The following is a 24,157-nucleotide window of genomic DNA, read 5'->3' as shown; positions in this document are numbered from 1 at the left end:
TTCATCACTTGATTTACTTAAAGGCACAGACCAACTCCTTGAATTGGCTTACGAGGAAGTTTGCACTCATCTTTTAAAAAAAACACACAAAAACTATTTTGCTGAAAACCTTTATTTTTTCCCCTTAAAAGTGTATACAAATGTGGGATATTGTTTTTCCACCAGGAAAAGTTAGACATTTCTGGAGTGCATCTTTAAAGTGACGGTGGTTTGGGGGAAGCTAAGTAACTGACATCAAAAAAGGCAGGTGAGGAGTTAGTGTGCATTGGGGCAGGGGCTAAAAGACGCAATCGTGTAGATTGTCTGGCGCTCGTTGTAGCAGCTGGTTCTGAAGATCTTATTTGGTCGTAGAGCCTTGCTGCTTATTTTCTGGAACTGATGGGCAGGATGTCACTTAGGCAAAGGGGTTTCCAAAGGGGTCTCCGAAGGGATCCGAGCCGCCAGTGGTCTGGGCAACAGGAGTGTTCTGTCGGAAAAACAGTGATACAAAGCAGTACGTTATCGTCAATTGCTTGGCGTTTGATAGGATTCATTGCGATAAGAGTCTGTTTCCGTACCATTGCTAAGAGGGGTGCTCCAAAGGCATTAGGAGTTGCAGTGCCAAATGCATCATCAAATAGGCTCTGGTTGAGACCGGTTGCTGCTGTTGGAGCCAGGCCTGGGGCTGGATTTGGGGCAAAGGCATCCAGGAGCCCTGGAACGGGGGCCGCTGCAGAAGACATGGGAGCAGCTTGCCGTGGGGCCGGTTTGGGTGAGTCTAAAGAGACAGGAAAGAAACGGGAGAAGAATCAGGTGGATTAAAAATAAATACATTTCACAGATACAATACCAGTCAAAAGATGACACAATTCAAGGGTTTCTATTTTTACATTGTAGATAATAGTATAGACATCAAAACTATGAAATAACACATTTGGAATCATGTAGTACAGTCTTAAATCAAACTATATTTGAAATTCTTCAAAGTAGCCACCCTTTTCCTTGATGACAGCTTTGCACACTCTTGGCATTCTCTAAACCAGCTTCATGAGGTAGTCATCTGGAATGCATTTCAATTAACAGGTGTGCCTTGTTTTTTTCCTTCTTAATGCATTTGAGCCAATCAGTTGGTAAGGGTGGTAAACCGAATATGGACTTGGTCTTACCAAATAAGGCTATATTATGGCAAGAACAGATCAAATAAGAAAAGAGAAACGACAGGCAATCATTACTTGAAGACATGAAGGTCAGTCAATCCGGAAAATGTCAAGACCTTTAAAAGTTCCTTCAAGTGCAGTCGCAAAAACAATCAAGCACAAGAAAGGAAGACTTACCTCTGCTACAGAGGATAAGTTCATTATAGTTACCAGCTACAGAAATTGCAGCCCCAAATAAATGCGTCAGAGTTCAAGTAACAGCCACATTTCAATAACTGCTCAGAGGAGATTGTGTGAATGGTCAAATAGCTGCAAAGAACCTACTACTAAAGGACACCAATAAGAAGACTTGCTTGGGCCAAGAAAAACAAGCAATGGACATTAGACGTGGAAATCTGTCCTTTGGTCTGATGACCAACCTCAATGTCTTTGTGAGAGAGTAGGTGAACGGATGATCTCCGTATGTGTGGTTCCCACCATGAAGCATGGAGGTGTGATGGTGCTTTATTTATTCAGCAGCAATACGCCATCCCATCCGTTTTGCACTTAGTGGGACCATTGGTTTTCAACAGGACAATGACCCAACACACCTCCAGGCTGTGTAAGGGCTATTTGACTAAGAAGAAGAGTGATGGAGTGCTGCATCAGATGACCTAGCCTCCACAATCACCCAGCCTCAACCCAATTTGGATGGTTTGGACCACAGTGAAGGAAAAGCAGCCAACAAGTGCTCAGCATGTGGGAACTCCTTCAAGACTGTTGGAAAAGCATTCCGGGTGAAGCTGGTCAAGAGAATGCCAAGCGTGCAAAGCTGTCATCAAGGCAAAGGGTTGCTACTTTGAAGAAACTTAAATACATTTATTTACTACTTTTGGTTACTACATGATTCCATATGTGTTTCATTGTTTGTCTTCAATATTATTCTACAATGTAGCAAATAGTCAAAAATAAATAAAAAAAAACCTTGAATAAGTAGGTGTCCAAACTTGACTGTTACTGTACATCAAAAACCATCCTGTAACCCAAGCCATAGACTTCACTGTGCTACCGTCCAGGAAAACGGTACCGGACCATGTTATTTTTTACACATTAAGGTATACACCCGTTGTATTCGGCGCATGTGACAGAGATTTTTTATTTAACTTGATATTTGCTGGGGCTAGATGATAAATAGGTATTGGGGTAATCTCCTACAGATTTGATAGGATTTTGAAATTCCAAAACAACCACCATTACCATTGGCAACCGCTGAAATCTGACTCTGAATTTCAAAGTCGTCGTGATCCGCAACCTCCTGGAGCATGCCCACTTTGCTGGAGAAGTACTGGGCAAATGCGCCATCCCCATTAGTGCTGGGGGCGGCTCCAGGAGCCTGCTCCCCCTTCCTGGCTGGGATGGCTGGAGGTTTGGCAATCTGGAAGTCCTTGAACATGTCCTTCCCACTCTTCTTCTCCTTCTCCCCTCCCAGGGGGTCCAGAGCCGTGAAGGCACTGGGTTCTACCTTGGCTGGGGCCTCCTTGATTGGGGGCCGGGGTGGTGGCCGAGGTGGTCCTTGTGGCATACCCTGTGGAGGGCCTCCCATCATGGCATAAGGGCCGGGTTGGAAGGGGTTAGCCATGGGAGGCTGGCCCCAGCCAGGTGCAACCATGGGCCCTGCAGGAGCAGGCTGTCCCCAAGCCTGGGTGACCGGCTGGGCCCCATACGGGGATGGAGCCTGCTGGCCCCAGGAGGCCGGGGGTATAGGAAGGGCACCGAAGGCAGATGGCTGGGGGAAGGTGGTCTGGGGGTTGTGGAGTGTTACCCCTCCTGGCATGGTGAACATGGAAGGTCCTGGTGCTGGGACTCCCCACGGTGATGTGGCTGTGCCATGAATGGTGACTGAAGGGGGACCCAACTGCAATGCTCCTGGAGGACAGAGGAAGACCAGGGGAGAGAAGAGGATAAGGTTACCTTTTCATTTAGGTATAATAGGTAGACTGAATAGAACTTAAAACACCATCTAGTTTGACTCAAATGCAGCATAGCTAAAGGATGATTTGCGCCAATGCCGATTTAAGCTAGCCAATTGTTTCGCTTCAACACAACATGGGTTCTCACTATTTGGAGCCAATGACGCCACTAGTCTTACCCAGAGCTGCTATGGGAGAGGTGGTGGTCGGACTGTTGAAGAGGTCAGAGGCAGATGAGCAGTCAGGCTGACTGAGAGCAGCATATGGGTCAGTCCCAAACAGGTCATTGGCAGGAGGAGACTGGTGGTCAAACCGCAAATAAGGCAACCAAATTTACTACAGGGATATTGAACAATTGACTATCCAGCGAGGGCCAGTAAACAAGGGGAAACTGTAGTGAGCACTGAATTAATGGCAAGGTTTATATGGATGATAATGCGGTTGAAAAACTATCACTTATATACTGTATTCACATTAATATGAACCTTTTTAAAAAAAAAAAACACATCCCTAATAATACTTAAGACAAACACCAACACTTACCTCCACACCTCACTGAAGCATGAATGTTAAGACAAGGAACATATAAATAGATAGCAAAGGGAGATAAGTGGTTACAGTCAAGCAGAGAGGTTGTTAATCTCCAGGGACAAGCAGGTTAGAGAAGCCATGTGAGCACCACTACATGCAGTTACATTAGAAACCCATACCAGTTCCAGTTGTATCCCCAGAGACAAAAACACCAACCCTAACATCCTTGTACCAAAACCATGTTGGTAAAGACAAAACAGTGCAATGCTACCTGTTGGCCTGTAGGAATAGAATATGCCAGCATGGTATCCCAGTGCTGTGAAAGGGGGTTGTTGTTAGAAGACCAATTATGGTTTGGGGAGGTGGTGTGCAGACAGACTCATTCTCAGACATGCAGCAACATCATAGGACCTCTATGGAGCTTCACCTTGGCACTCCTCCGACCTCGTCCAGCCTTAGTGCTCTGTGGAGGGGGGCTTATCACAACCGAACCATCCTTGCTAGGACCCACAGGGGCAGGGAGTTGTGGATCGAACATCACGTCATTACAAAGGAGAGCGCTTTTCCCAGAAACGTCAAGAAAGGGGTTCTGTGGTGAGTGCACAGATCCCAAACCATTCTGGACAGGAACCCTGCTCTCTTCTGTCATCACTCCCCCTAGTGGCCACTGGCCATTACTGAGAGCCAGGATCATGTTCCTATTGGACAACCCGCTCAACCGCTGACCGAAGTTGTCAGAGTCTTCTGTAAGACCAACGCCACTCCTGATTGGCCTACCCAAGAAGTGAACAGAGCTTTCTTGGTTGTGATTGGTGGAGGGGGCTGAGATCAGAGAATGGGGGGGTGCTGATTGGACAAGGGGGTCATTGCCAAAAGGGTCCGTGTCTGGGGTTGGAAAGAAGCCAAACGTGGAGGAGAAGGGGTTCTCTGTCTGGGGGGTGCCCCAAGGGTTAGGTGTACAGGAGGTGAAGGGATTTCCCTTTATACAGTTCTGATTGCTGTCAACCTCTGCAGACAGATCCAGCAATAGAATATCACTAGTCTCCTGGTTATCAAGGGAGGGAACGAGAGGGAGAGAGAAAAAAATAAAAATCTGTTGCGCTGAAAGAGAGAAGCAACTGTTAACACAGCTAAATGAATAACAAATGACATGAGAAGACGGTTTGATTGATAAAGCAACAGTGGTGATAGCTAAACAAACATTTAAAACAGGATTCAGAAACTCAACTGTAGGAATGTGCTTTGTCAAGGCACCCGCCTTTGTGTCCGAGGGATTACAAGCATTATTCGGAATGTGTTGCCATTTAAGATAGCCAGGATTTGACCTTTGTAATCAATCAAAACTACCTCAAGTTAATAAACATACACTTATTACAGACAGACTTTTACAGAGTTGAGTTTGAGAGCCCTGTATGACATAAGATGGTTTGATTGGTTTAAGGGGTGAAGTTACGCAGTTAAGCTATGGTTTTGGGCGAAAGACTGGCATACATCCACAAGGCAGAACAAAACATCTATGGCCAAGGGTAAGACTGAGCTAGCTAGCACCTGAGAGGAACTTTACCAGAGCTTGAGTAGTCAAAGCCACCTGATTATAACATTGGGGGAAAATATCCTTGTTTGGAATAGGAAAGGGTGCAAAAATCCTCCAATATTTAAAATAAAACACCAGCAAGGTAATTTGTTGTCCGTTCTGTCCAAAAAGTTTACTTCGAAGACACGCATGGCATATAACATAATTGCCAACCATTGGCCCTATCCATGTGTAAAGTCTGTGTTACGAGCATTTCCCCCAGCTCTAGCTCTTAGGCCTTTTCACATTATGAGTATATTCCCAGAAAAAAAAATATATTCCCATAATAATGTGTGCACATCCAGTGAACACAACAGCAGGCTAACTTACTGTAGGAGAGTGGATGTCTGGGGGGGTGGACATATCGCCAAACAAATCCAGCTGTTGCACCTCCTAAACAAAAACATATCAATTTTAAGCATCTTAAAAATACTGGATGTACCATAAAATGAGACTCAACAGCACATCTACTAGTAGACACTTGTGCCTGGAGAATCCTCTTCTGCATCCACTTTGCACTCTTTTACATGCATGATTCCAATATCTTAAAACACTTACTTTGGCAGCGCCAGCCTGGCCATCGATACTGAGCAAGGCATCACCACCATTCTGTAAATGAAAACACAGCAGTAGGAGGTCAAGGATGCAGTACGTTGCAGATGAAGCTTATAGTAAGCCAACATACACAGGCACTTACCTCAACTACCGCATTATTACTCCCACCCTGAAAAGATAGTGCAAGAAGAGAAACATGGTGAATATTCCCATTGGAGGAAAGTAATATGTTCTCCATTTACTTATTGGAAGCGATTTGTGTGCGATGAGTCATCTCATCGGTATTGCAATGAAAGCATGGTTCGTGGTGCAGGACTAATGAAGCACTAGGGGGCAGTGTTGACTATAAACTTCTGTCACATGACCAAAAATGTTTGGAAACAGGGCTGTACTACCAGAACAGAAAAACATTTTCAACAGAAAAGTACCATTTGTATGGCATGCCCTAATGAACAACCCCACCATAGTTATTTACCTTCTGTGAGGCCTCGGACTTCTTCACGTTGAAGATGACCTGGAATAGATCCTTTAGGTCAATGACCAGGGGCTCTGCCTATATGGAGAGGAGATGAATGGAAAAACAGTCAGACAATCAACTACTTGCAACAATCAAACAATCTACGCGTGTCCCCATGCATCTTACCTGCTGGCCAGTCTTTATGGCGAAGAACTGGTGCTGTCCCTCGGCCCCACACACGTAGCCGAAGGCCCTGTTATCCGTTACGTCTCTGGCGATGAATGAGATCTTATTCACTATGTGCTCGTGTTCTATCACCTGAGAGGGAGAGGAGAGAACTGATTTTAAAAACAGTCAGTCTTCAATAAAATATAAACACTTGCATTTAGGCCAACATGGAACCTACTCGTCTGAGATCATGTCCTGTGTTTACCTTGTGAAAATGTCTCTACAATTCTCTATTATAGGAATTGTAGTTGTAAAGGTTGGTAGTAATGTTGGTAGTAATGTTGATACTCCCCAGCCACTGAGACATGATAGAGGGATGAAGAGGGATGAACTGTGGATTAGAAAGTCAAACAGTTCTCACCCCTGTTTTCTCATCAATAATCTTGATGCCTGACATGGATATGTTGACCCAGATCCTTTGCTTGTGTTTGCCCTGGGACCGAGAAGCTATTGCCATGCCCTGCAAAGACAACACCACAACACAATGACATACTAACACAGACAGCTCACCACCATATGCACACCCAGAGAGAAATTACCATACAAAATCATATTCAATTTGCTCTTCACTAACGTGTACTGTAGCATCTGCATCCTAATATCTGGTACCTTGAGTTTCATCATGGAGTCCTGGCTCATCTTGTCCCCTCGGGCCTCTGGAACATAGTCGATGCCGATCAGCTTGGCCTTGTACCGCACACCATCACCCTGGAACCTTGACAGTAGGTACTCATCAGTCTTCTCTGGAGCTGGGCAAAGGGAAGGAGAGAAAAGTGAATCATTGGATCGATTGTCACTTTGTCTGGTTGAGAATGCCATTTATAATTCATGACGTAGCCTCAACCATCACACCACAAGACGCATGGAAAGCAAGATGTAAAACTAGACCAAAGGTCAAGTCTGACGAGTCAGAAAAAGTATGTTCTGCCCATAACACCAAATCCCTTACGTAGAGGGAGAGGCCCCTTGCTTATAGTACCTTTCTTCTTCTCTTTCTTAAAGGGGGTCTTGGCTGGTGCTGTGGAGGGTGTGGTGGGAGGGCTGGTTGTGGAGGCGGGGGTGCTGGAGGGGGCAGCCGGGACCACGGGTGCAACGCTCTCCATTTCAGTAGACATGGTGGGGTAGGGGCTAGCCTTACTGGAGTCAGGACAGGTAAACCAAATCAGACGGCAGCTCCTTGTTCAGGCCAGGGGGTCGACTCAGCAAAGAGACTCAGTACTAGCACATGCTCCGTTATGTCCCTGTAGGAGGGAGGGGGAAAGCGAGAAATATAATGCAACTACACTCCGATGTTAAAGAAACTGTCACTAAAAAAGTTAATATTCTGTTAACTCGTACCCAAACAATGTTGTTGACTTGGTCAAAGCATAAAATGAAATATCAGTCTAATCGCATTAATATTGTTAATGAAAGGCATATGGCCACAGCATTCTGACACAGAAAGCTGCTTTTTAACATATTAAAGCGGCAATATTCACATAGGAGTCATAGATCTGCCACTCATTGAAAGCGTGTCTAAGAAGTGGTAGCTCTGTTCCATTTCTATGCTTCCCATTCTAAAGTTAAGTTTTGAAGTCTTTCACACCAGCTTCAAAATACTAGATTTTCAGTTATAGCAAATATATTTCACAGTGGTTTAGATGGTACAATGATCCTCTACAAAATACTTGCTCGTTTTGTCCCAAACTGAAAAAAGGCAAACTAGAATTTGAGCAACCGGGAAATGGCAGGGCGATTTCTGCATAGTGCATCTTTAATTTTTTTTTTTTATTCAGAAAGAAAAGTATCACTCATATTACTAATTATAGGTCATATTTCATAGAAATCAGGAAACACTGGACAATTACTTTAAGCTTTTGGAAAATGTATATAAAGTATGTAATTAAATTTCACATAACAAACTTGTTTACAAAAACATTTGTGATAAAAGAATGATAGAACAAAGACATTACAGCTCCAAACATTTTAAAGATTAACAGCTTCTGCTGGCTTCCGCTACCTGAAATTGTCCCCTAAAAAAGGTTGTGAGCATCATAAAAAGTAATATCCCTATAATGATCCACAATGAGGAGCCATGACCCAGTACCTCGTTCTTACTAACCACCCATCATATTGAAGCCTTGCTGTAACCCATTGATAGCCATGCATGTAGGGATGGGAGGTGATTCAACTCTGTGGGGTCTTTAATTAAGACAATGTGTGCGAGAAAGGAACACCTGGAGGGCATCAGAAACAGCTGCGCAACTAGCCAGGGACACACACACACTTCCTCTTTCGAACAGTGCGTCCTGTCAGTCATGTGATTCACATAGGGCAGAGGCCCTGTCCAGTCCAACTCTAGGCTGTCATAAAGCTCTTAGGGTGAGAGGATAGGTGTTCAAATTAAAGCTGTTCCATGTAACCTACAGTGGCTTGAGAAAGTACTCAACCCCCTTGGCATTCTTCCTATTTTGTTGCCTTAACCTAGAATTAAAAAATAAATAAAATAAAAATATATTTTGTTTTGGGGGGGGGGGGTGTATAATTTGATTTACACAACATGCCTATCACTTTGAAGAAGCTAAATGTATTTTATGAAAAACCAGACAGACAATATATAAAACTACTCACGCCCCCAAAATCAACACTTTGTAGTGCCACCTTTCTCAGCAATTACAGCTGCAAGTCTCTTGGGGTGTCTAAGCTTGGCACATCTAGCTACTGGGATTTTTGCCCATTCAAGGCAAAAGTGCTCCAGCTCCTTCAAGTTGGATGGCTTACGCTGGTGTAGAGCAATCTTTAAGTCATACCACAGATTCTCAATTGGATTGAGGTCTGGGATTTGACTAGGTCATTCCAAGGCATTTAAATATTTCCCCTTAAACCACTCGTGTTGTTTTAGCAGTATGCTTAGAGTCATTGTCCTGCTGGAAGGTGAACCTCCATCCCAGTCTCAAATCTCTGGAAGAATGAAACATCCTTCACTCTGGGGATGGAATTCCCGGGGTGATGAATTGTTGGGTTTGCACCAGACAGTTTTCCTTGATGGCCAAAAAGAGCAATTTTAGTCTCATCTGACCAGAGTACCTTCTTCCCTATGTTTAAAAAGTCTCCCACATGCCTTTTGGCGAACACCAAACGTGTTTGCTTATTTTTTTTTCCTTTAAGCGATGGCCACTACTTTTTTCCTTTTTTCTGGCCACTCTTCCATAAAACCCAGCTCTGTGGAGTGTACGGCTTAAAGTGGTCCTATGGACCGATACGCCAATTTCCACTGTGGAGCTTTGCGGCTCCTTCAGGGTTCTGATTGGCTTCTGATTAATGCCCTCCTTGCCTGGTCCATGAGTTTTGGTGGGCGGCACCGTCTTGGCAGGTTTGTTGTGGTGCCATATTTTTTAATAATGGATTTAAATGATGCGCCGTGGGATGTTCAAACTTTCTGATATTTTTTAATAACCCAACCCTGCTTTGTACTTCAACTTTGTCCCTGACCTGTTTGGAGAGCTCCTTGCTCTATGAACGCACCACTTTTACATTTTTTTTTTTTTTACTTGTTTTGTAAAATTTCACTTCAACAACTTGGACTATTTTGTGCATGTCCATTACATGAAATCCAAATAAAAATAAAAATTACAGGTTGTAACGCAACAAAAAAAATAAAAATAGGAAAAACACCAAGGGGGATGAACACTTTTTTTTGCAAGGCACTGTAAATCAGGAAACTATGCTCGAGTATAATCCATTGTGATTAACATTGCTCCTCTTTCAGTGTAGTGAAGACAGTATGAGGCAGAGTGAGCCATGGAATACCAAGATATTATGTTAAAGGAACACTCAGCCGTTCTGGTTTTAGAGAACGTAGTGACTTAGGAAGTCACACTCAGCTTGGGTCACCCTATCTGAGGCTAAAAGACAGCTGGATACCACCACACTGTCCATCTGTGTGCAACTTGGTCCTCTGGTTATGGTAGGAGACAACATTTGCTATTAACAACTATAGCCACAGTTCATTATTACTAACACCATCACAGCTGTAACTAGGCCCTTCATGACAAAGACAGAAACCGAGCACAGACAGAGTAGCCTACAGTAAAATATAAAGTCAGTGGCCGACCAGTACTGTAAACTGCAAGAGGAGACTTGACTGCCAACACAGAGCTCTGGAACCATCAACACTCACAGCTGGATTAGGGAACAAAATGGCTTCTTTCTGAGAGAGAGAACAAGAGAAACACTACAACAGCACATTATAAAAACCACCATAGGTTGATTTCAGCAGCTAAACGCTAAGCATTTATTTTTCATATGACACATACCTTCAGGGGCACTTGCAGATGCTGCGTAGATCACCGCACTACTGGAAATTGGCCTTGACTGACTATGGCAGAGGAGAGCAAAGGTTGGGAGTGAACAAAGGTTGAGCTATTAAATTAAGTTAATCTTACGCTACCTGGTTGGTGTTTAAAACTGGCCATACGCTCCAGTAATCTCATAACACACAACGCAACATGACAGTAGAGCTTGCAATCCACCCTCAGCAGCTGTAGTCTAAAACCTTAAAAAAGGTGAGAAGACTACAGTGCAAAGGATTGACCATGTATAGTAATGTCCAAGAATGTGACCGAGGCAGGATCGAGAACATAGGCCTACTAAACTCTATTTCTATAAAATATAGAGTGTAACTCAGGAATAATGAGACATACAAGGTCAAGAACCAATGTTGCCTCAATTTTTCAGCACTGAGCAAATTTCAGGTCTGAGGAGAACAAACTTCCAGCTATACCTTTTGCCAATTAGGCTACTTCATCACAATGTAGGCCTACCAGAGTGGCCTACCATCAAAACAATGGAGAAAATGCACCCCATAACATTTTTTACATGGAAATAGCTGTTCTATCATTCAGCCTCCAGTAGAAGCCAATGTGTGGTGTTAAAGCCTGTCTCAAAATACAACACTGCCCCTTTAAGACAAAAAAATAAATGCTCTTTACTAGACTTGCTTTTCAAAGATGCCTAGAAATGTACACATTTTGTGCTCTTGTAGGAAGCAATCGCTCCCCTATTGCTGACTACAAATGATCTAAAACTGGGTGAATAACTCCAACTAACAAAGGATATGAACAAAATGAGCACATGCCAGTCTCTCAAAACAAGCATCATTGTAATTTAAACCTAATTGCCTGTAAGTCACTCTGGATAAGAGCTTCTGCTAAATGACTAAAATGTAAATGTTATGCCGCACAGGTCTGTGTAGAGTACGGGCTGAGTTGTGCGTGTCAGTGCAATAGTATCCTACTCCGATGTGTTCGGCCTACAACAAATTCTCTTGCATAGTTACTTTTGGTATGTTGCATTGAAAGTGGCTATTGATTCGATCACAATTGCCACAGTGAAGGGAAACGTTGATCACTTTCTAGAGTTTCCCCTGTTGACGCTATAAAGTTAAGTGAAGTTCAATCTTGTGTGCTTTTCTCCGTGGGCTGATATTTCTTCTGCGCCGCAGTCTCGGGCTACTGCTCGCCAGCTTACTAGCGGAGCTTAGAGAGAACATTTCCAAGAACCTCATGTATGACACAGCTCCAGCTGAATTCCCGCCACTCTACATAGAGGCCTCTTGTAGTCCTCTCAGGGTCAGTCTGGGGGGGGGGGGGGGTTACTCAAAAACAAACAGTCCATTTCCTGAAAACAAGTACAAAGCTGACAGTCCACAAGCTCTTGTAAAACCAGTGCACAGTGACTGCTGAAGAGTAGTTAACATTAACTTGACTCGTCAGGTAAATTCCCCTCTGATGACTGGTAAACACGTACGTTAACATTTAAACTACAGTGGGAGAATGGAAGCCGTTTAAACGATAGTCAAGGCAGCCCCTTTAGAACCCTTTTTCACACTACTGTGCCAACCTGAACATTTATTTTCACATAGTCCTGAACAGGACAGTTCCAGCCACTACAGGGGATGTATAACCAGCCCAGTACACATTTCTTTGGTGAAAAGCCTTGGATGAAATGATTATATAATGACTGTGCTCAGTCCCAGTTGTCCTCAAGCGATTGGACTAGTCCATATTCTATTAAGATAAGAAATAAGCTCTTGGGGACATTTAGTGCATCAGGCCTGTATGTCAATATCACCTTTAACCATCTAAATCAGTGATATAATAATAATAATAATAATAATAATAATAATAATAATAATAACACTTACAAACTGCCATTAGAGAAGTATGCAGCTCTTCTAAACCAAACTAATTTCAGCATGTAAAAGTCAGATGACTTGCTTTGCAGAGCTACAGTGGCAAATGTTGATCTAACATCTTCTTGCAAATCAAGTTTATAATTGCACGCACACTCAAAACGACAGCCAAATCTCGCTCTGCCAAGCAATCATTTGCATTATATGGCTTGCATCACAAGAGCGACAGCACTAAGACAATAAAACGGTCATGCATTGGTTTCTGCTATGAGAGCAGATTTTTTTTGTCGACCTTGAACACACCAAAGTGCATTCAAGGTCTACAGAAATGACTAGAACAGTTTCCCAGTCATCATATGATAGCTGGAGACAGGGTTTGATTGCATCCCCCACTTTAAGACACACGTAACCTTTGGGCCTATCGGTCAACGACTAAATGTTCTCACACTTTACATGTGTTTACCGGGCCTCTATCACAGAGGAAACAATTATGTTCCTAATAGCCGATAAGTTATCAGATAACAAGCAGAGAGGGTTTCCTTTCCAAACCAAATGACTGACTAGATAACCAATCAGATCCCAGATAGCACCACGTGACTGATTGGGTCATCTGTGGATCACAACACACCACAGTGTTTGTGTGTCAAGTCAAAATCCCAAGTAAATGGGCAAGAGGGTTATTGGGATACTGTCAGCCAGGGTTGACAGGCTGAACTACCTTTCGGGTGGTGGTTACATTAGGCACATGATGCTAGCTGCTCAGTAACTACCATGGACTGACAGTCCCAGTGACTTTGCCCTAATAAGAGGCCGTGTCAGCAACTTCAGAAAAAAGCTCATTAAAACAACTTCCCAATGTCAGCATGACTAACTAACCTGACAGTAAGTGCAGGAAGAGACTGCCCCTAATCTAAGGACAGACAAAAACCATTGGCATCTCCTGAGCAAATACTCAATGCCACAGCTTTAAAAAGGTGAGAGAAGGACTAGCCAGCAGCATGGCTATTTGTAATTAGGCATTTTAAACCAGCCAGGGGACCAACTTTCCAAACACTGGATGGTTAAGCTACATCAAGAACACCGACCATATTTTGGATTCTTCAGGCATCTTCAACTAGTTAGGCTGAAGCCATACACATTTTTTTAAAGAAAAGATTTACACTGAGTCAACAGAATGGCTGCAAAAATGGAGAGAGATGTCCCAATCCTGGGCGTTGTGTTGCTTCATTAGAAGGAAAAGTGAAGTTCTATTCAGCACATCTGGAGGAGATCAGGGCATGAATCAGACACTCAATAGGATGGTGAAATACCACAACTGCAGCCTAGACCCACTGTGGATACAGACAGTGGCCGAGGCTACAAAGACTACATTCCGACACCGCCAGGCAACTGTCCACTAGGGATACTAACAAATGCTGTTAGTATCTGACTAATGAGCTATGGTATTTCATATATACGTAAATATCCAGTTATGAAAATGATAAATATGGTGGCGCAATGCAAAGAGACCATGATAACCCATTTTGGTAGGCCCATTTAGACGGCCTTGTTTAACAGATAAACATCTTAGGTCCCAAAACATGATTTTAACGTAGTTTAAATATAATATTCAACAAGTTGTCCCGGAAAAAAAAGAGATCTGTTACTCAGCCGAAGTATCTTTTCAGAAAGCTAAAATAGCGACCTCCCACAATTACCTAGCACTAAACCATTACTTTAGCGACGTGTGCATAGCGCGCACAGCTGGATCTAATGGAAAAATCATGGGGGCTTCTTGGATTTGTTTGATCCAGCATGTAAAATATAATTCCAAATGTATGAATTTCCATTTTAAAGTGAAGCGTTCCGTGACAGCGAAACACAAATAGCCTTCCCTGCCTGTGAATTTGTGGATGCGAAAGAATGTGGATGTCACGTACCGTTAACAAGCGCTCCAGACAGAATTCTTCATATTCGAGGTTTCTCTTCCAGTGTTCTGAATGTTATTCAAAAGCTATCTAGACCGGTCGACACGTCTCCTATCCTCTATGAAGGTTGAATCAAACACCGCTTTTTCAGAGATATGTTTGAATCAGATGTTTTCCGCTAAGAAGTGCCCCAGAACGCGCCGCTATGTGGTGAATTGGTGACTCCCCTACCGCGCACAGGGCTCCTTCTACCTCCCAATTTAACCCCTAGCACGCCAGAACGTCAGGAGGCACGTTGCGCCTGTATAGGCCGCACAACTACACCAATCAATTATGAAACCAATAGGATGATTGCCATGTAACCACTATTTAATTCATCATAACCTGCAATCCGACGGGTTTAGGGTCATGAAATATTGTGTGGATGAAGGGCATTTGGGTGGCGGGCGGGTTGAATAAAGATAAAACAACACATTAGAAAACCATCATGTATCATACATGTATCATTCTTGTGTAATTTATATTGATAGCCTAAAATAATGAAATACAACTAAATGTAGCATTAGTGCATAAGCCTAAATTTTATGCCAAACACCAAATGTTTTTGGGAATGGGGAGAAAAAGTTCATGTTGGAGGCAATAACGACAATGTCAGAGTTTAAGTTGATAAGAGAAAATCTGCAAAAGAGAGGGCCAGAAAAGTCATGCTTGAGAAAGATTTGGTTCAAATGCGCCTAAGGCACTTCAACCGTAGCCTACTATGCAGATTAGTTAAATGGACACTGAAATCTGGACACTGACTGTAAGTCTATAACTTCGAACGTAGCTTTAATGTTAAGTCCATCACAATTAAGCATTTCTTGCAGTAAATTGATACACCAAATGTTGACTCGGGAACAGGAGGAGAGAAATTTGATGTATTTATTTCAGCATCTTAAGAGAATGGTAATGCAAAGTTGGATGCCATATGTAGAGGTGTTATCTTTATCAGCATCATTAGTTGATAGTAAGTTAATACAACCACATAAAATATGTATCCAAGCCCAACTGAAATCTTATAAGAAACATGTTGGGTCTTTCTCACAGCTTTCTATGTCCTTACAACCGGTCAAACTGATGTTATTTGGACATTTTGCAATGAAAATCTTTCCCGTTTTTTTTGTTGTTAATTAAGCTATTGCGTTTTCTCCCCGGTCCCCAAATGTCTTTGCTCCGCGAAAGAAGCAGAGACGACAGAACAAACTTTCCCTATTTGAACTCCACTGAATCAAGGGTTTGTTTAGTATTCTAGGGAAACATATAATGACAGAATATAAGCTGCATGTATCTACTTATAGACGAGTTGATTAACAAATAGCCTACGAAAATGTTGGAAATTATAAGCACTAACATAACTCAATCAGGTATCTCTGACTGTAGCCTACAGCATATTTTCAATTTTAGTTGCATGCATCACTATGCTTTTACAACTCACATCAAACATACTTTCAACCTGCTTTTGCCTTCCGCTTTATACAAATCTGTGGGCCATGTTACTTAGCTATGGGATCTATGTAGCCTAAGCCTATTGGAACATGATCCGATATTTCCTGATGTTCTTTGCAGATTAAAAAATTAATATTTTGCCCACTGCACTACCCCAGGATTGTTTGACCCAGATTTAGTAGGTTTATAGTAGGCTAAAGACAAACATTGTAAATGCAATTTACAGTAAGAGAACATATTTCAGTAAGACATGCTGCTTAGAGTCAAATTTGTCAAAACCTCCATCAGACGAAAAAGAAGAGGACGACAAAAGTATTTCCTTTTCAACCTTACACCTATTGTTCACAATGGGTATGATGACAGTAGAATGTGTTAGTGGATGTGTCCATGCTTGCATACTTTCATGCATGTGTGCTTCCACATGTGTGTTTACATGCATGTGTGTGCGCTAGTGGTCAGCTGTTTGTTAACCAGCACCCGGCAGCAACTGCTAATAACCCATCTGCAACGCCCGACTATGTGTGATGTTTGATTAAATTAAAATCTGAGGCCACCCAATCCTAACCCAATAATATAGAAAACGTGCTATAGGCTAAATCAAAATCAAATCAAATTATATTTGTTAAATCCCCCTGAATACAACCTTAACGTGAAATGCTTACTTACAATCCTTAACCAACAGTGCTGTTAAGAAAAATAAGAGTTAAGAAAACATTTACTAAAAAAAAGAAAGAAAAGAGCAACAATAAAATAACAATAAGGAGGCTATATACTAGTCAATGTGTGGTACAGATTAATCAAGTAATTGGAGTAATATGTACATGTAGGTAGGGGTAAAGTGACTATGCATATATAATAAACAGGAGTAGCAGCAGTGTAAGAAAAAGGGGGGGGGGGGTTTAATGCAAATAGTCTGGTTAGCCATTTGATTAGCTGTTCAGCAGTCATGGCTTGGGTTGGGTGTAAAAGAAGCCTTTTGGACCTAGACTTGGCGCTCTGGTGCCACTTGCTGTGTGGTAGCGGAGAGAGAGACCAGTCTATGACTAGGGTGGCTGGATTCTTTGGAAATTATTAGGGCCTTACTTTGACACCGCCTGGTATAGAAGCCTGGTATAGTGGCAGGAAGCTTGGCCCCCGTGATGTACTGGGCAGTACGCATCAACCTCTGTAGCCCTTGCGGTTGGAGGCCGAGCAGTTGCCGTACCAGGTGGTGATGCAACCAGTCAGGATGCTTTCGATGGTGCAGCTGTAGAACCTTTTGAGGATCTAAGGGCCCATGCCAAATCTTTTCAGTCTCCTGAGGGGGAATAGGCATTGTCGTGCCCTCTTCACTACCGTGTTGGTGTGCTTGGACCATGTTAGTTTGTTGGTGATGTGGACACCAAGGAACTTGAGGCTCTCAACCTGCTCCACTGCAGCCCCGTCAATGAGAATGGGGGCGGGCTCCGCACTCCTTTTCCTGTAGTCCACAATCACCTTCTTTGTCTTTATCACGCCATAAGAAGTTAAAGGTCTTGCTCACATTGGCTACGGTGAGTGTGTTCACACAGTCGTTAGGAACAGCTGGTGCTCTCATGCATGCTTCAGTGTTGCTTGCCTCGAAGTACGCATAGAAGTCATTTAGCTTGTCTGGTAGGCTTGTGTCACTTGGCAGCTCGCGGCTTGCTTCCCTTTGTAGTAGGTAATAGTTTGCAAGCCCTGCCACATCTGACAAGCGTCGGAGCCGGTGTAGTATGACTCAATCTTAGTCCTGTATTGATGCTTTGCAAGTTTGATGGTTCGTCGGAGGGCATAGCTGGATTTCTTATAAGCGTCCGGGTTTGAGTCCCAGTCCTTGAAAGCGGAAGTTGTACTCTTTAGGTCAGTGCGGATGTTGCCTGTAATTTACGGCTTCTGGTGTGGGTATGTACGTACGGTTACTATCATCGATGTACTTATTGATGAAGCCGGTAACTGATGTGGTGTACTCCTCAATGCCATCGGATGAATCCCGGAACATATTCCAGTCTGTACTAGCATAACAGTCCTGTATCTTAGCATCCGCGTCATCTGACCTCTTCCATATTGAGTGAGTCACTGGTGTTTCCTGCTTAAGTTTTTGCGTGTAAGCAGGAATCAGGAGGATAGAATATGGTCCGATTTGTCAAATGGAGGCTGAGGGAGAGCTTGGTATGTGTCTCTGTGTGTGGAGTAAAGCTGGTCTAGAGTTTTTCCCCTCTGGTTGCACATGTAATATGCTGGTAGAAATTAGGTCAAACGGATTTAAGTTTCCCTGCATTAAAGTCCCCGGGCCACTAGGAGTGCCGCCCCTGGATGATACTTTTCTTGTTTGCTTATGGCCGTATACAGCTCGTTGAGTGCAGTCTTAGTGCCAGCATCGGTTTGTGGTGCTTAATAGAAAGCTATTAAAAATATAAATTAAAACTCTTGGTAAATAGTGTGGTCTACAGTTTATCATGAGATACTCTAACTCAGGCGAGAAAAACCTTGAGACTTCCTTTATATTAGATTTTGCACACCAGCTGTTATTGACAAATAGACACAGACCACCACCCCTTGTCTTACCAGAGGCAGCTGTTTTGTCTTGCCAACGCACATAAAACCCAGCCAACTGTATATTATCCATGTCGTCGTTCAGCCACGATGCAGTGAAACATAAGATATTACAGTTTTTAATGTCCCGTTGGTAGGATTGTCTTGAACAGAGGTCATCCAGTCTATTCTCCAATGATTGTACGTTGGCCAAGGATGGTAGGATGGTAGAGGCGAGTTACCCACTCGGCGACAAATTCTCACAGGGCACCCGGACCTGCGTCCCCTGCATCAGCGTCTTTTCTTCCTGCAAATGATGGGATTTGGACTCAGGTATCTGCAGTAAATCCTTCGCATCCGACTCATTAAAGAAAAAACCTTTGCCCAGTTTGAGGTCAGTAATCGCTGTTCTGATATCCAGAAGCTCTTTTCAGTCACAAGAGACGGTGGCAGAAACATTATGTACAAAATAATTTACAAACAACGTGGAAAAACACACAAAATTAGTTAGGAGCCCGTTAAACGGCAGCCATCTCCTCCGGCTCCATTTTGGCTCCCTAAAAACTTGAGACATCTGTGGCATTGACTCTAAAATTGCACATTTTAGAGTGGCCTTTTATTGTCCCCAGCACAAGGTGCATTTCTGTAATGATCATCCTGTTTAATAAGCTTTTTGATATGCCACACCTATCAGAGGGATGGATTATCTTGGCAAAGGAGAAATGCTCACTAACAGGGAGAGTAATACGCTTTTTGTGCTTATGGCACATTTCTGTGGAAAAAAAAATTAACTCATGAAACCAACACTTTACATGTTGCTTTTATAATTTTGTTCTGTGTGGTTCTCTTTCATCTCTGCTTCTTTCTTGGAGCAGAGACGGATGAGTACCAGTGATAAAATGCAATAACTCAAAAGAAACGGGAATGATTTTCTGTGCAAAATGTCATCAGTTTGATCATTTGTAAGTAAATAGAAAGCTGTGAAAACGACCCAACGTGATTCTGATAAGATTTCTTTTGGGCTTGGATGCATATTTTATGTGTTTGAGATAGCCTACTTTCAGCATTTATGATACTAATTAAGATAGTACCTCTAGGCTACAGATGGTATCTAACTGTGTATTAGCATTGCCATGTGTGCTCCCTCTCCGGCCTCTAGGTCACCAGGCTGCTCGTTATGGCGCATACCTGTCACCATCGTTACGCGCACCTGCACGTCATCAGACTCACCTGGACTCCATCACCTCCCTGATTATCTTCCCAATATATGTCACTTCCTTTGGTACCTTCCCCAGGCATTATTGTTTCTGTTCCAGTGTATTGTCTGTGCGTTATTTGTGTTTCTTGTTTTGTATTTAGTTGCGTTTACTTATTATAATAGTCACTCCCTGAACTTGCTTCCCGACTCTCAGCACACTCGTTCCAAGCATTATTTCAAGACGCTGAAGAAAATAAACTATGTTTCTCCACTCCTGTTCCTAAATAGTTGAAAGTTGCTAATTAGCTAAACTGCTAAAGTTGTCCATGATGAAATTTGAACTCACAACCAAATATTTTCCAAACATTACTTTTCTGGACCTCCCTTCTCTTTATTTTCAACTCTCCATTTTGCAGTTTTTATCTCATTAAATTGAACTCCGTCATTGTCCTTCTTGCCTCCATGGATCTATGTTAACTTTTTTTGCACGTTCCCAAAAGCATTTGGCGATTGGCGTGTAGGCTTTTAGGCACTCATACAGTTAGGCCCTACATTTTAGGCTTACCTGCTGATGCTAGATAGCCTCAAATAATGAATGAAAAAACTCAATGTAGCCTATAGGTATAAATTCCACAATAATTATATAATTATGATAGGCTACATTTATGGATTTTTAAGGTATTATTTCTTTATTCAACCCGCCACTAGTGATCCGCTGGTTGACTCATAACCCGCGGCCTCTGCGGATATATAACCTCCGTGACTGCGGGTTATGAGTCAACTTGTGATGCGCATGTCCAGATTAGCCTCAGGGGACAGAGCTGTGCAGAGCAGGGGAGACAATAAGACAGAGAAAAGCCTTCCTTCCTGGCTAGGTTTCCTGTGTAGTTCTGCTGACAGAGGGTGTTATTTAGGAGGAAAAAGGGAGAAGAGCCTCTCTGAACCAGATCATTGACAAGCCAAGGAAGAACTTATTTTCCTTTTTTCCTGTCACCTCTGGAATGCATAGCCAGTCGTTGCATCCCAAATGGCACCCTATTTCCTATAGTGCACTACTTTGGGCCAGAATCCTATTGGCCCGGGTCAAAAGTGTTCTGGTCAAGATTTGTGCACTATAAAGGGAATAGGGTGCCATTTTGGACGCACCAAATCAGGCTCAGTGAAGTGGATCAGCCCGTTTCTGCTATGTTAACCCATCACATATGATACAGGGGTACTGCATTAAATTAGGTGCAGCTTATAAAGGCTTCGTAAACACTACATAAATGTGTCACAAATCATAAAGGGTTCATAAATGTAGCATAACTGTGTGACATAACCACTAATGTAAAATGTGACATAAACTTATGCTTTATAAAGCGTGGCATAAGCACCACTTATTAAAGGCTTTATAAATCATATTAAATGGAGGGTTCATAAAGCATTTATAACCTTGTCCTTAATCTTGGTAGAGCATTGCAATGCCAGGATAGTGGGTTCGATTCCAAAATTCGGTAAGACAGATTTAAGTTTCCCTGCATTAAAGTACATTTAAAGAGCGCCATCTCTGGTTGAACGTTTTCCTGTTTGCTTATTGTGGAATACAGCTCATTCAGTGCGATCTTAGTGCCAGTATTAGTCTGTGGTGGTATGTAGACAACTACACAAATACAGATGAAAACTCTCTAGGTAGATAGCTTAGTCTACAGCTTATCATGAGATACTCTACCTCAGGAGAGCAAAACCTTGAGACTTCCTTAAATATCATGCACCAGCTGTTATTTACAAAAAATACATAGACCACCGCCCCTTGTCTTACCAGGCGATGCTGTTCTATCCTGCCGATTCAACGTATAACCTGCCAGCTCTATGTTGATAATGTCGTCGTTCAGCCACTACTCCGTGAAGCATAAGATATTACAGTTTTGAATGTCCCGGTGGTATTTTAATCTTCCATGTGGGTCATCGATTTTATTTTCCAAAGATTGCACCTTTGCTAGCAGAATGGAAGGAAGTAAGGGTTTATTCGATCGCCTACAAATTCTCAGAAGGCAGCCCAGCCTCCGGGCCCTTTTCTCCCGCCTTCTCTTCACGCAAATGCCTGTTCCCTGGTAAGCAGCATATCATTCACGTCGGGCTCGTCGGACTCGTTAAAGGAAAAAAAAGGATTCTGCCAAACCGTGGTGAGTAATTTTCAGTCATAAGAGACGGTAGCAGCAACATTATGTACAAAATAAGTTTGAAAAATAAGTTACAAACAACGCAAAGAAACAAACAAAAAAACACAATTGGTTAGGAATACGTAAAACTTCTTCTTTGTTCCCCTGCGCCATCTTGCGACTGCACTTGAAGAAACTTTGAAAGTTCTTGAAATGTTCCGTATTGACTGACCTTAATGTCTGTTCTTGCCATAATATGGACTTGGTCTTTCGTAAACCACCCAGTGGAGGCTCCGCAGAGGAGGAAGGGGAGGACCAAAAAAGTAATAATTTTTCAAATTAAATAAAATATTATTGGTCACAAACACATGATTAGCAGATGTTAATGTGAGTGTAGCGAAATGCTTGTGCTTCTAGTTCCGACAGTGCAGTAATATCTAACATGTAATCTAACAAATTCACAACAACTACCTTATACACACAAATGTAATGGGATGGAATAAGAATATTTGCATATAAATATATGTATGCGCGATGGCCGTGCGGCATAGGCAAGATTCAATAGATGGTATATAATACAGTATATACATATGAGTTGAGTAATGTAGGATATGTAAACATCATTAAAGTGGCATTATATAAAGTGACTAGTGATACCTTTATTAAAGTGTCCAGTGATTTGAGTCTATTTTGGCAGGAGCCTCTCTATGTTAGTGATGGCTGTTTAACAGTCTGATGGCCTTGAGATAGAAGCTGTTTTTCAGTCTCTTTGTCCCAGCTTTGATGCACCTGTACTGACCTCGCCTTCTGGATGATAGCGGGGTGAACAGACAGTGGCTCGGGTGGTTGTTTTCCTTGATGATCTTTTTGGCCTTGCTGTGACATCGGGTGGTGTAGGTGTCCTGGAGGGCAGGTAGATTGCCCCCGGTGATGCGTTATGCAGACCGCACTACCCTCTGAAGAGCCTTGCAGTTGAGGGCGGTGCAGTTGCCGTACCAGGCGGTGATACAGCCCGACATGATGCTCTCGATTGTGCATCTTTAAAAGTTTGTGAGGGTTTTAGGTGACAAGCCAAATTTCTTCGGCCTCTTGATGTTGAAGAGGCGCTGTTGCGCCTTGCCTTCTTCACCACGCAGTCAGTGTGGGTGGACCATTTCAGTTTGTCCGTGATGTGTACGCCGAGGAACTTAGAACTTTCCACCTTCTCCACTTCTGTCCTGTCGATGTGGATAGGGGGGTGCTCCCTCTGCTGTTTCCTGAAGTCCACGATCATCTCCTTTGTTTGGGTTTAGATAAAACTATGTTAAATATATTCATGTCACCAAATATTGATTAAATTACACTTTTTTACAATGAAGGTCAACAGTAACTTCAACAGCGCTGTCTGGGGTAGCACCATGGTGCAGCCGGAGGACAGCTAGCTTCCGTCCTCCTCTGGCTACATTGACTTGACTACTAAACTTAGGAGGCTCGTATGCCTCACCCCCTTCCATAGACATTCATAATAATTATGACCACTTCCGGAGGACATCCATCAACCAATCAAAGCTTTTGCAGTATGAACTGACATGTTGTCCAACCAATCAGAGCATTTGGACCAGAGAATGAACCTATTGAGTTGTGTTGGGATTGTGCCGCAGAACATTTTGGGGGTTCTATTGTTGAGAACCTTGGTGACATTGTTGGATAGAGATTACGAGTAAAAAGTGATAAATCAGTTGTAAAAAGGATTTATATGATCTTTGATGGGACCAGTTTTTCCTAATCAAGTTTTAAAATATATATATTTTTAATAACATATATTATTAAATTCAAATTTGTTAGTTTTTTTCAAATTACAGGAGACTGTTTGTTGTTTCCTTGATTTTATAACTTCATTTTTGTGTCCAGTTAGTGCAATTTATTTAAATGTACCTTGCTAACTTCAGTAGCTAGCTAGCTACCAGCGCGAGTGTCCAGTTTTCTGTGCCAGAATGGCCAACGCTGACGAAAATGTTGTGGACTTTTGGTTGAAGAACCCCTTTCATTTTCTGGTGTACACGGAAAAGGTGCGTATTAAAAGCAAGGGTCGACCTCTACCTGAGATCAGTTTCATGGAGAAGGATGAAAAGGTGAGAGCGTTCAGTACCACCTGACGTCAAAAGTATAGCTGGTTAAGAGCTTTTCATCAAGCCGCCTGTATTGCTGGCCTTGTCTGCGTTTTTGGGCATGCAATCATTTGCTTTTAGAGGACACGAGATGGAAAGTTCCGCCGACAAGCGCAACAACAAGCAGCTTGCACCGGTAATTGCACGTT

The 24,157-nt window shown here is 42.7% G+C and overlaps 1 protein-coding gene across 7 annotated transcripts; it reads right to left on the bottom strand.

The window, feature by feature from the left end:
- Positions 1 to 94: 94 nt before the first annotated feature.
- On the bottom strand, positions 95 to 14,785 carry LOC110523898 (disabled homolog 2). 7 transcript variants are annotated; one of them, XM_021603020.2, is made up of 16 exons: positions 14,521 to 14,762; positions 10,725 to 10,786; positions 10,589 to 10,618; positions 7,409 to 7,670; positions 7,039 to 7,178; positions 6,791 to 6,889; positions 6,388 to 6,519; positions 6,220 to 6,297; positions 5,887 to 5,913; positions 5,748 to 5,798; positions 5,520 to 5,582; positions 4,044 to 4,661; positions 3,265 to 3,385; positions 2,373 to 3,041; positions 558 to 757; positions 95 to 466 (listed from the first exon to the last, which is right to left on the bottom strand). In XM_021603020.2, the coding sequence occupies exons 4-16, from the start codon at positions 7,542 to 7,544 to the stop codon at positions 395 to 397; spliced, it is 2,406 nt and encodes an 801-aa protein (XP_021458695.2). In that variant the 5' UTR covers positions 7,545 to 7,670; positions 10,589 to 10,618; positions 10,725 to 10,786; positions 14,521 to 14,762; the 3' UTR covers positions 95 to 394. The 7 variants fall into 7 exon arrangements, with proteins under 7 accessions (XP_021458695.2, XP_021458698.2, XP_021458694.2 ...); XM_021603023.2 differs by having other exon boundaries at positions 10,725 to 10,782; XM_021603019.2 differs by lacking the exon at positions 10,589 to 10,618.
- Positions 14,786 to 24,157: the final 9,372 nt, after the last annotated feature.

The sequence above is a fragment of the Oncorhynchus mykiss genome, chromosome 5 (genome assembly GCF_013265735.2).
Source record: "Oncorhynchus mykiss isolate Arlee chromosome 5, USDA_OmykA_1.1, whole genome shotgun sequence".
Taxonomy (NCBI): domain Eukaryota; kingdom Metazoa; phylum Chordata; class Actinopteri; order Salmoniformes; family Salmonidae; genus Oncorhynchus; species Oncorhynchus mykiss.
Note: the sequence above shows the minus strand (reverse complement) of the source record. Positions and strands in the feature narration are given on the sequence as shown.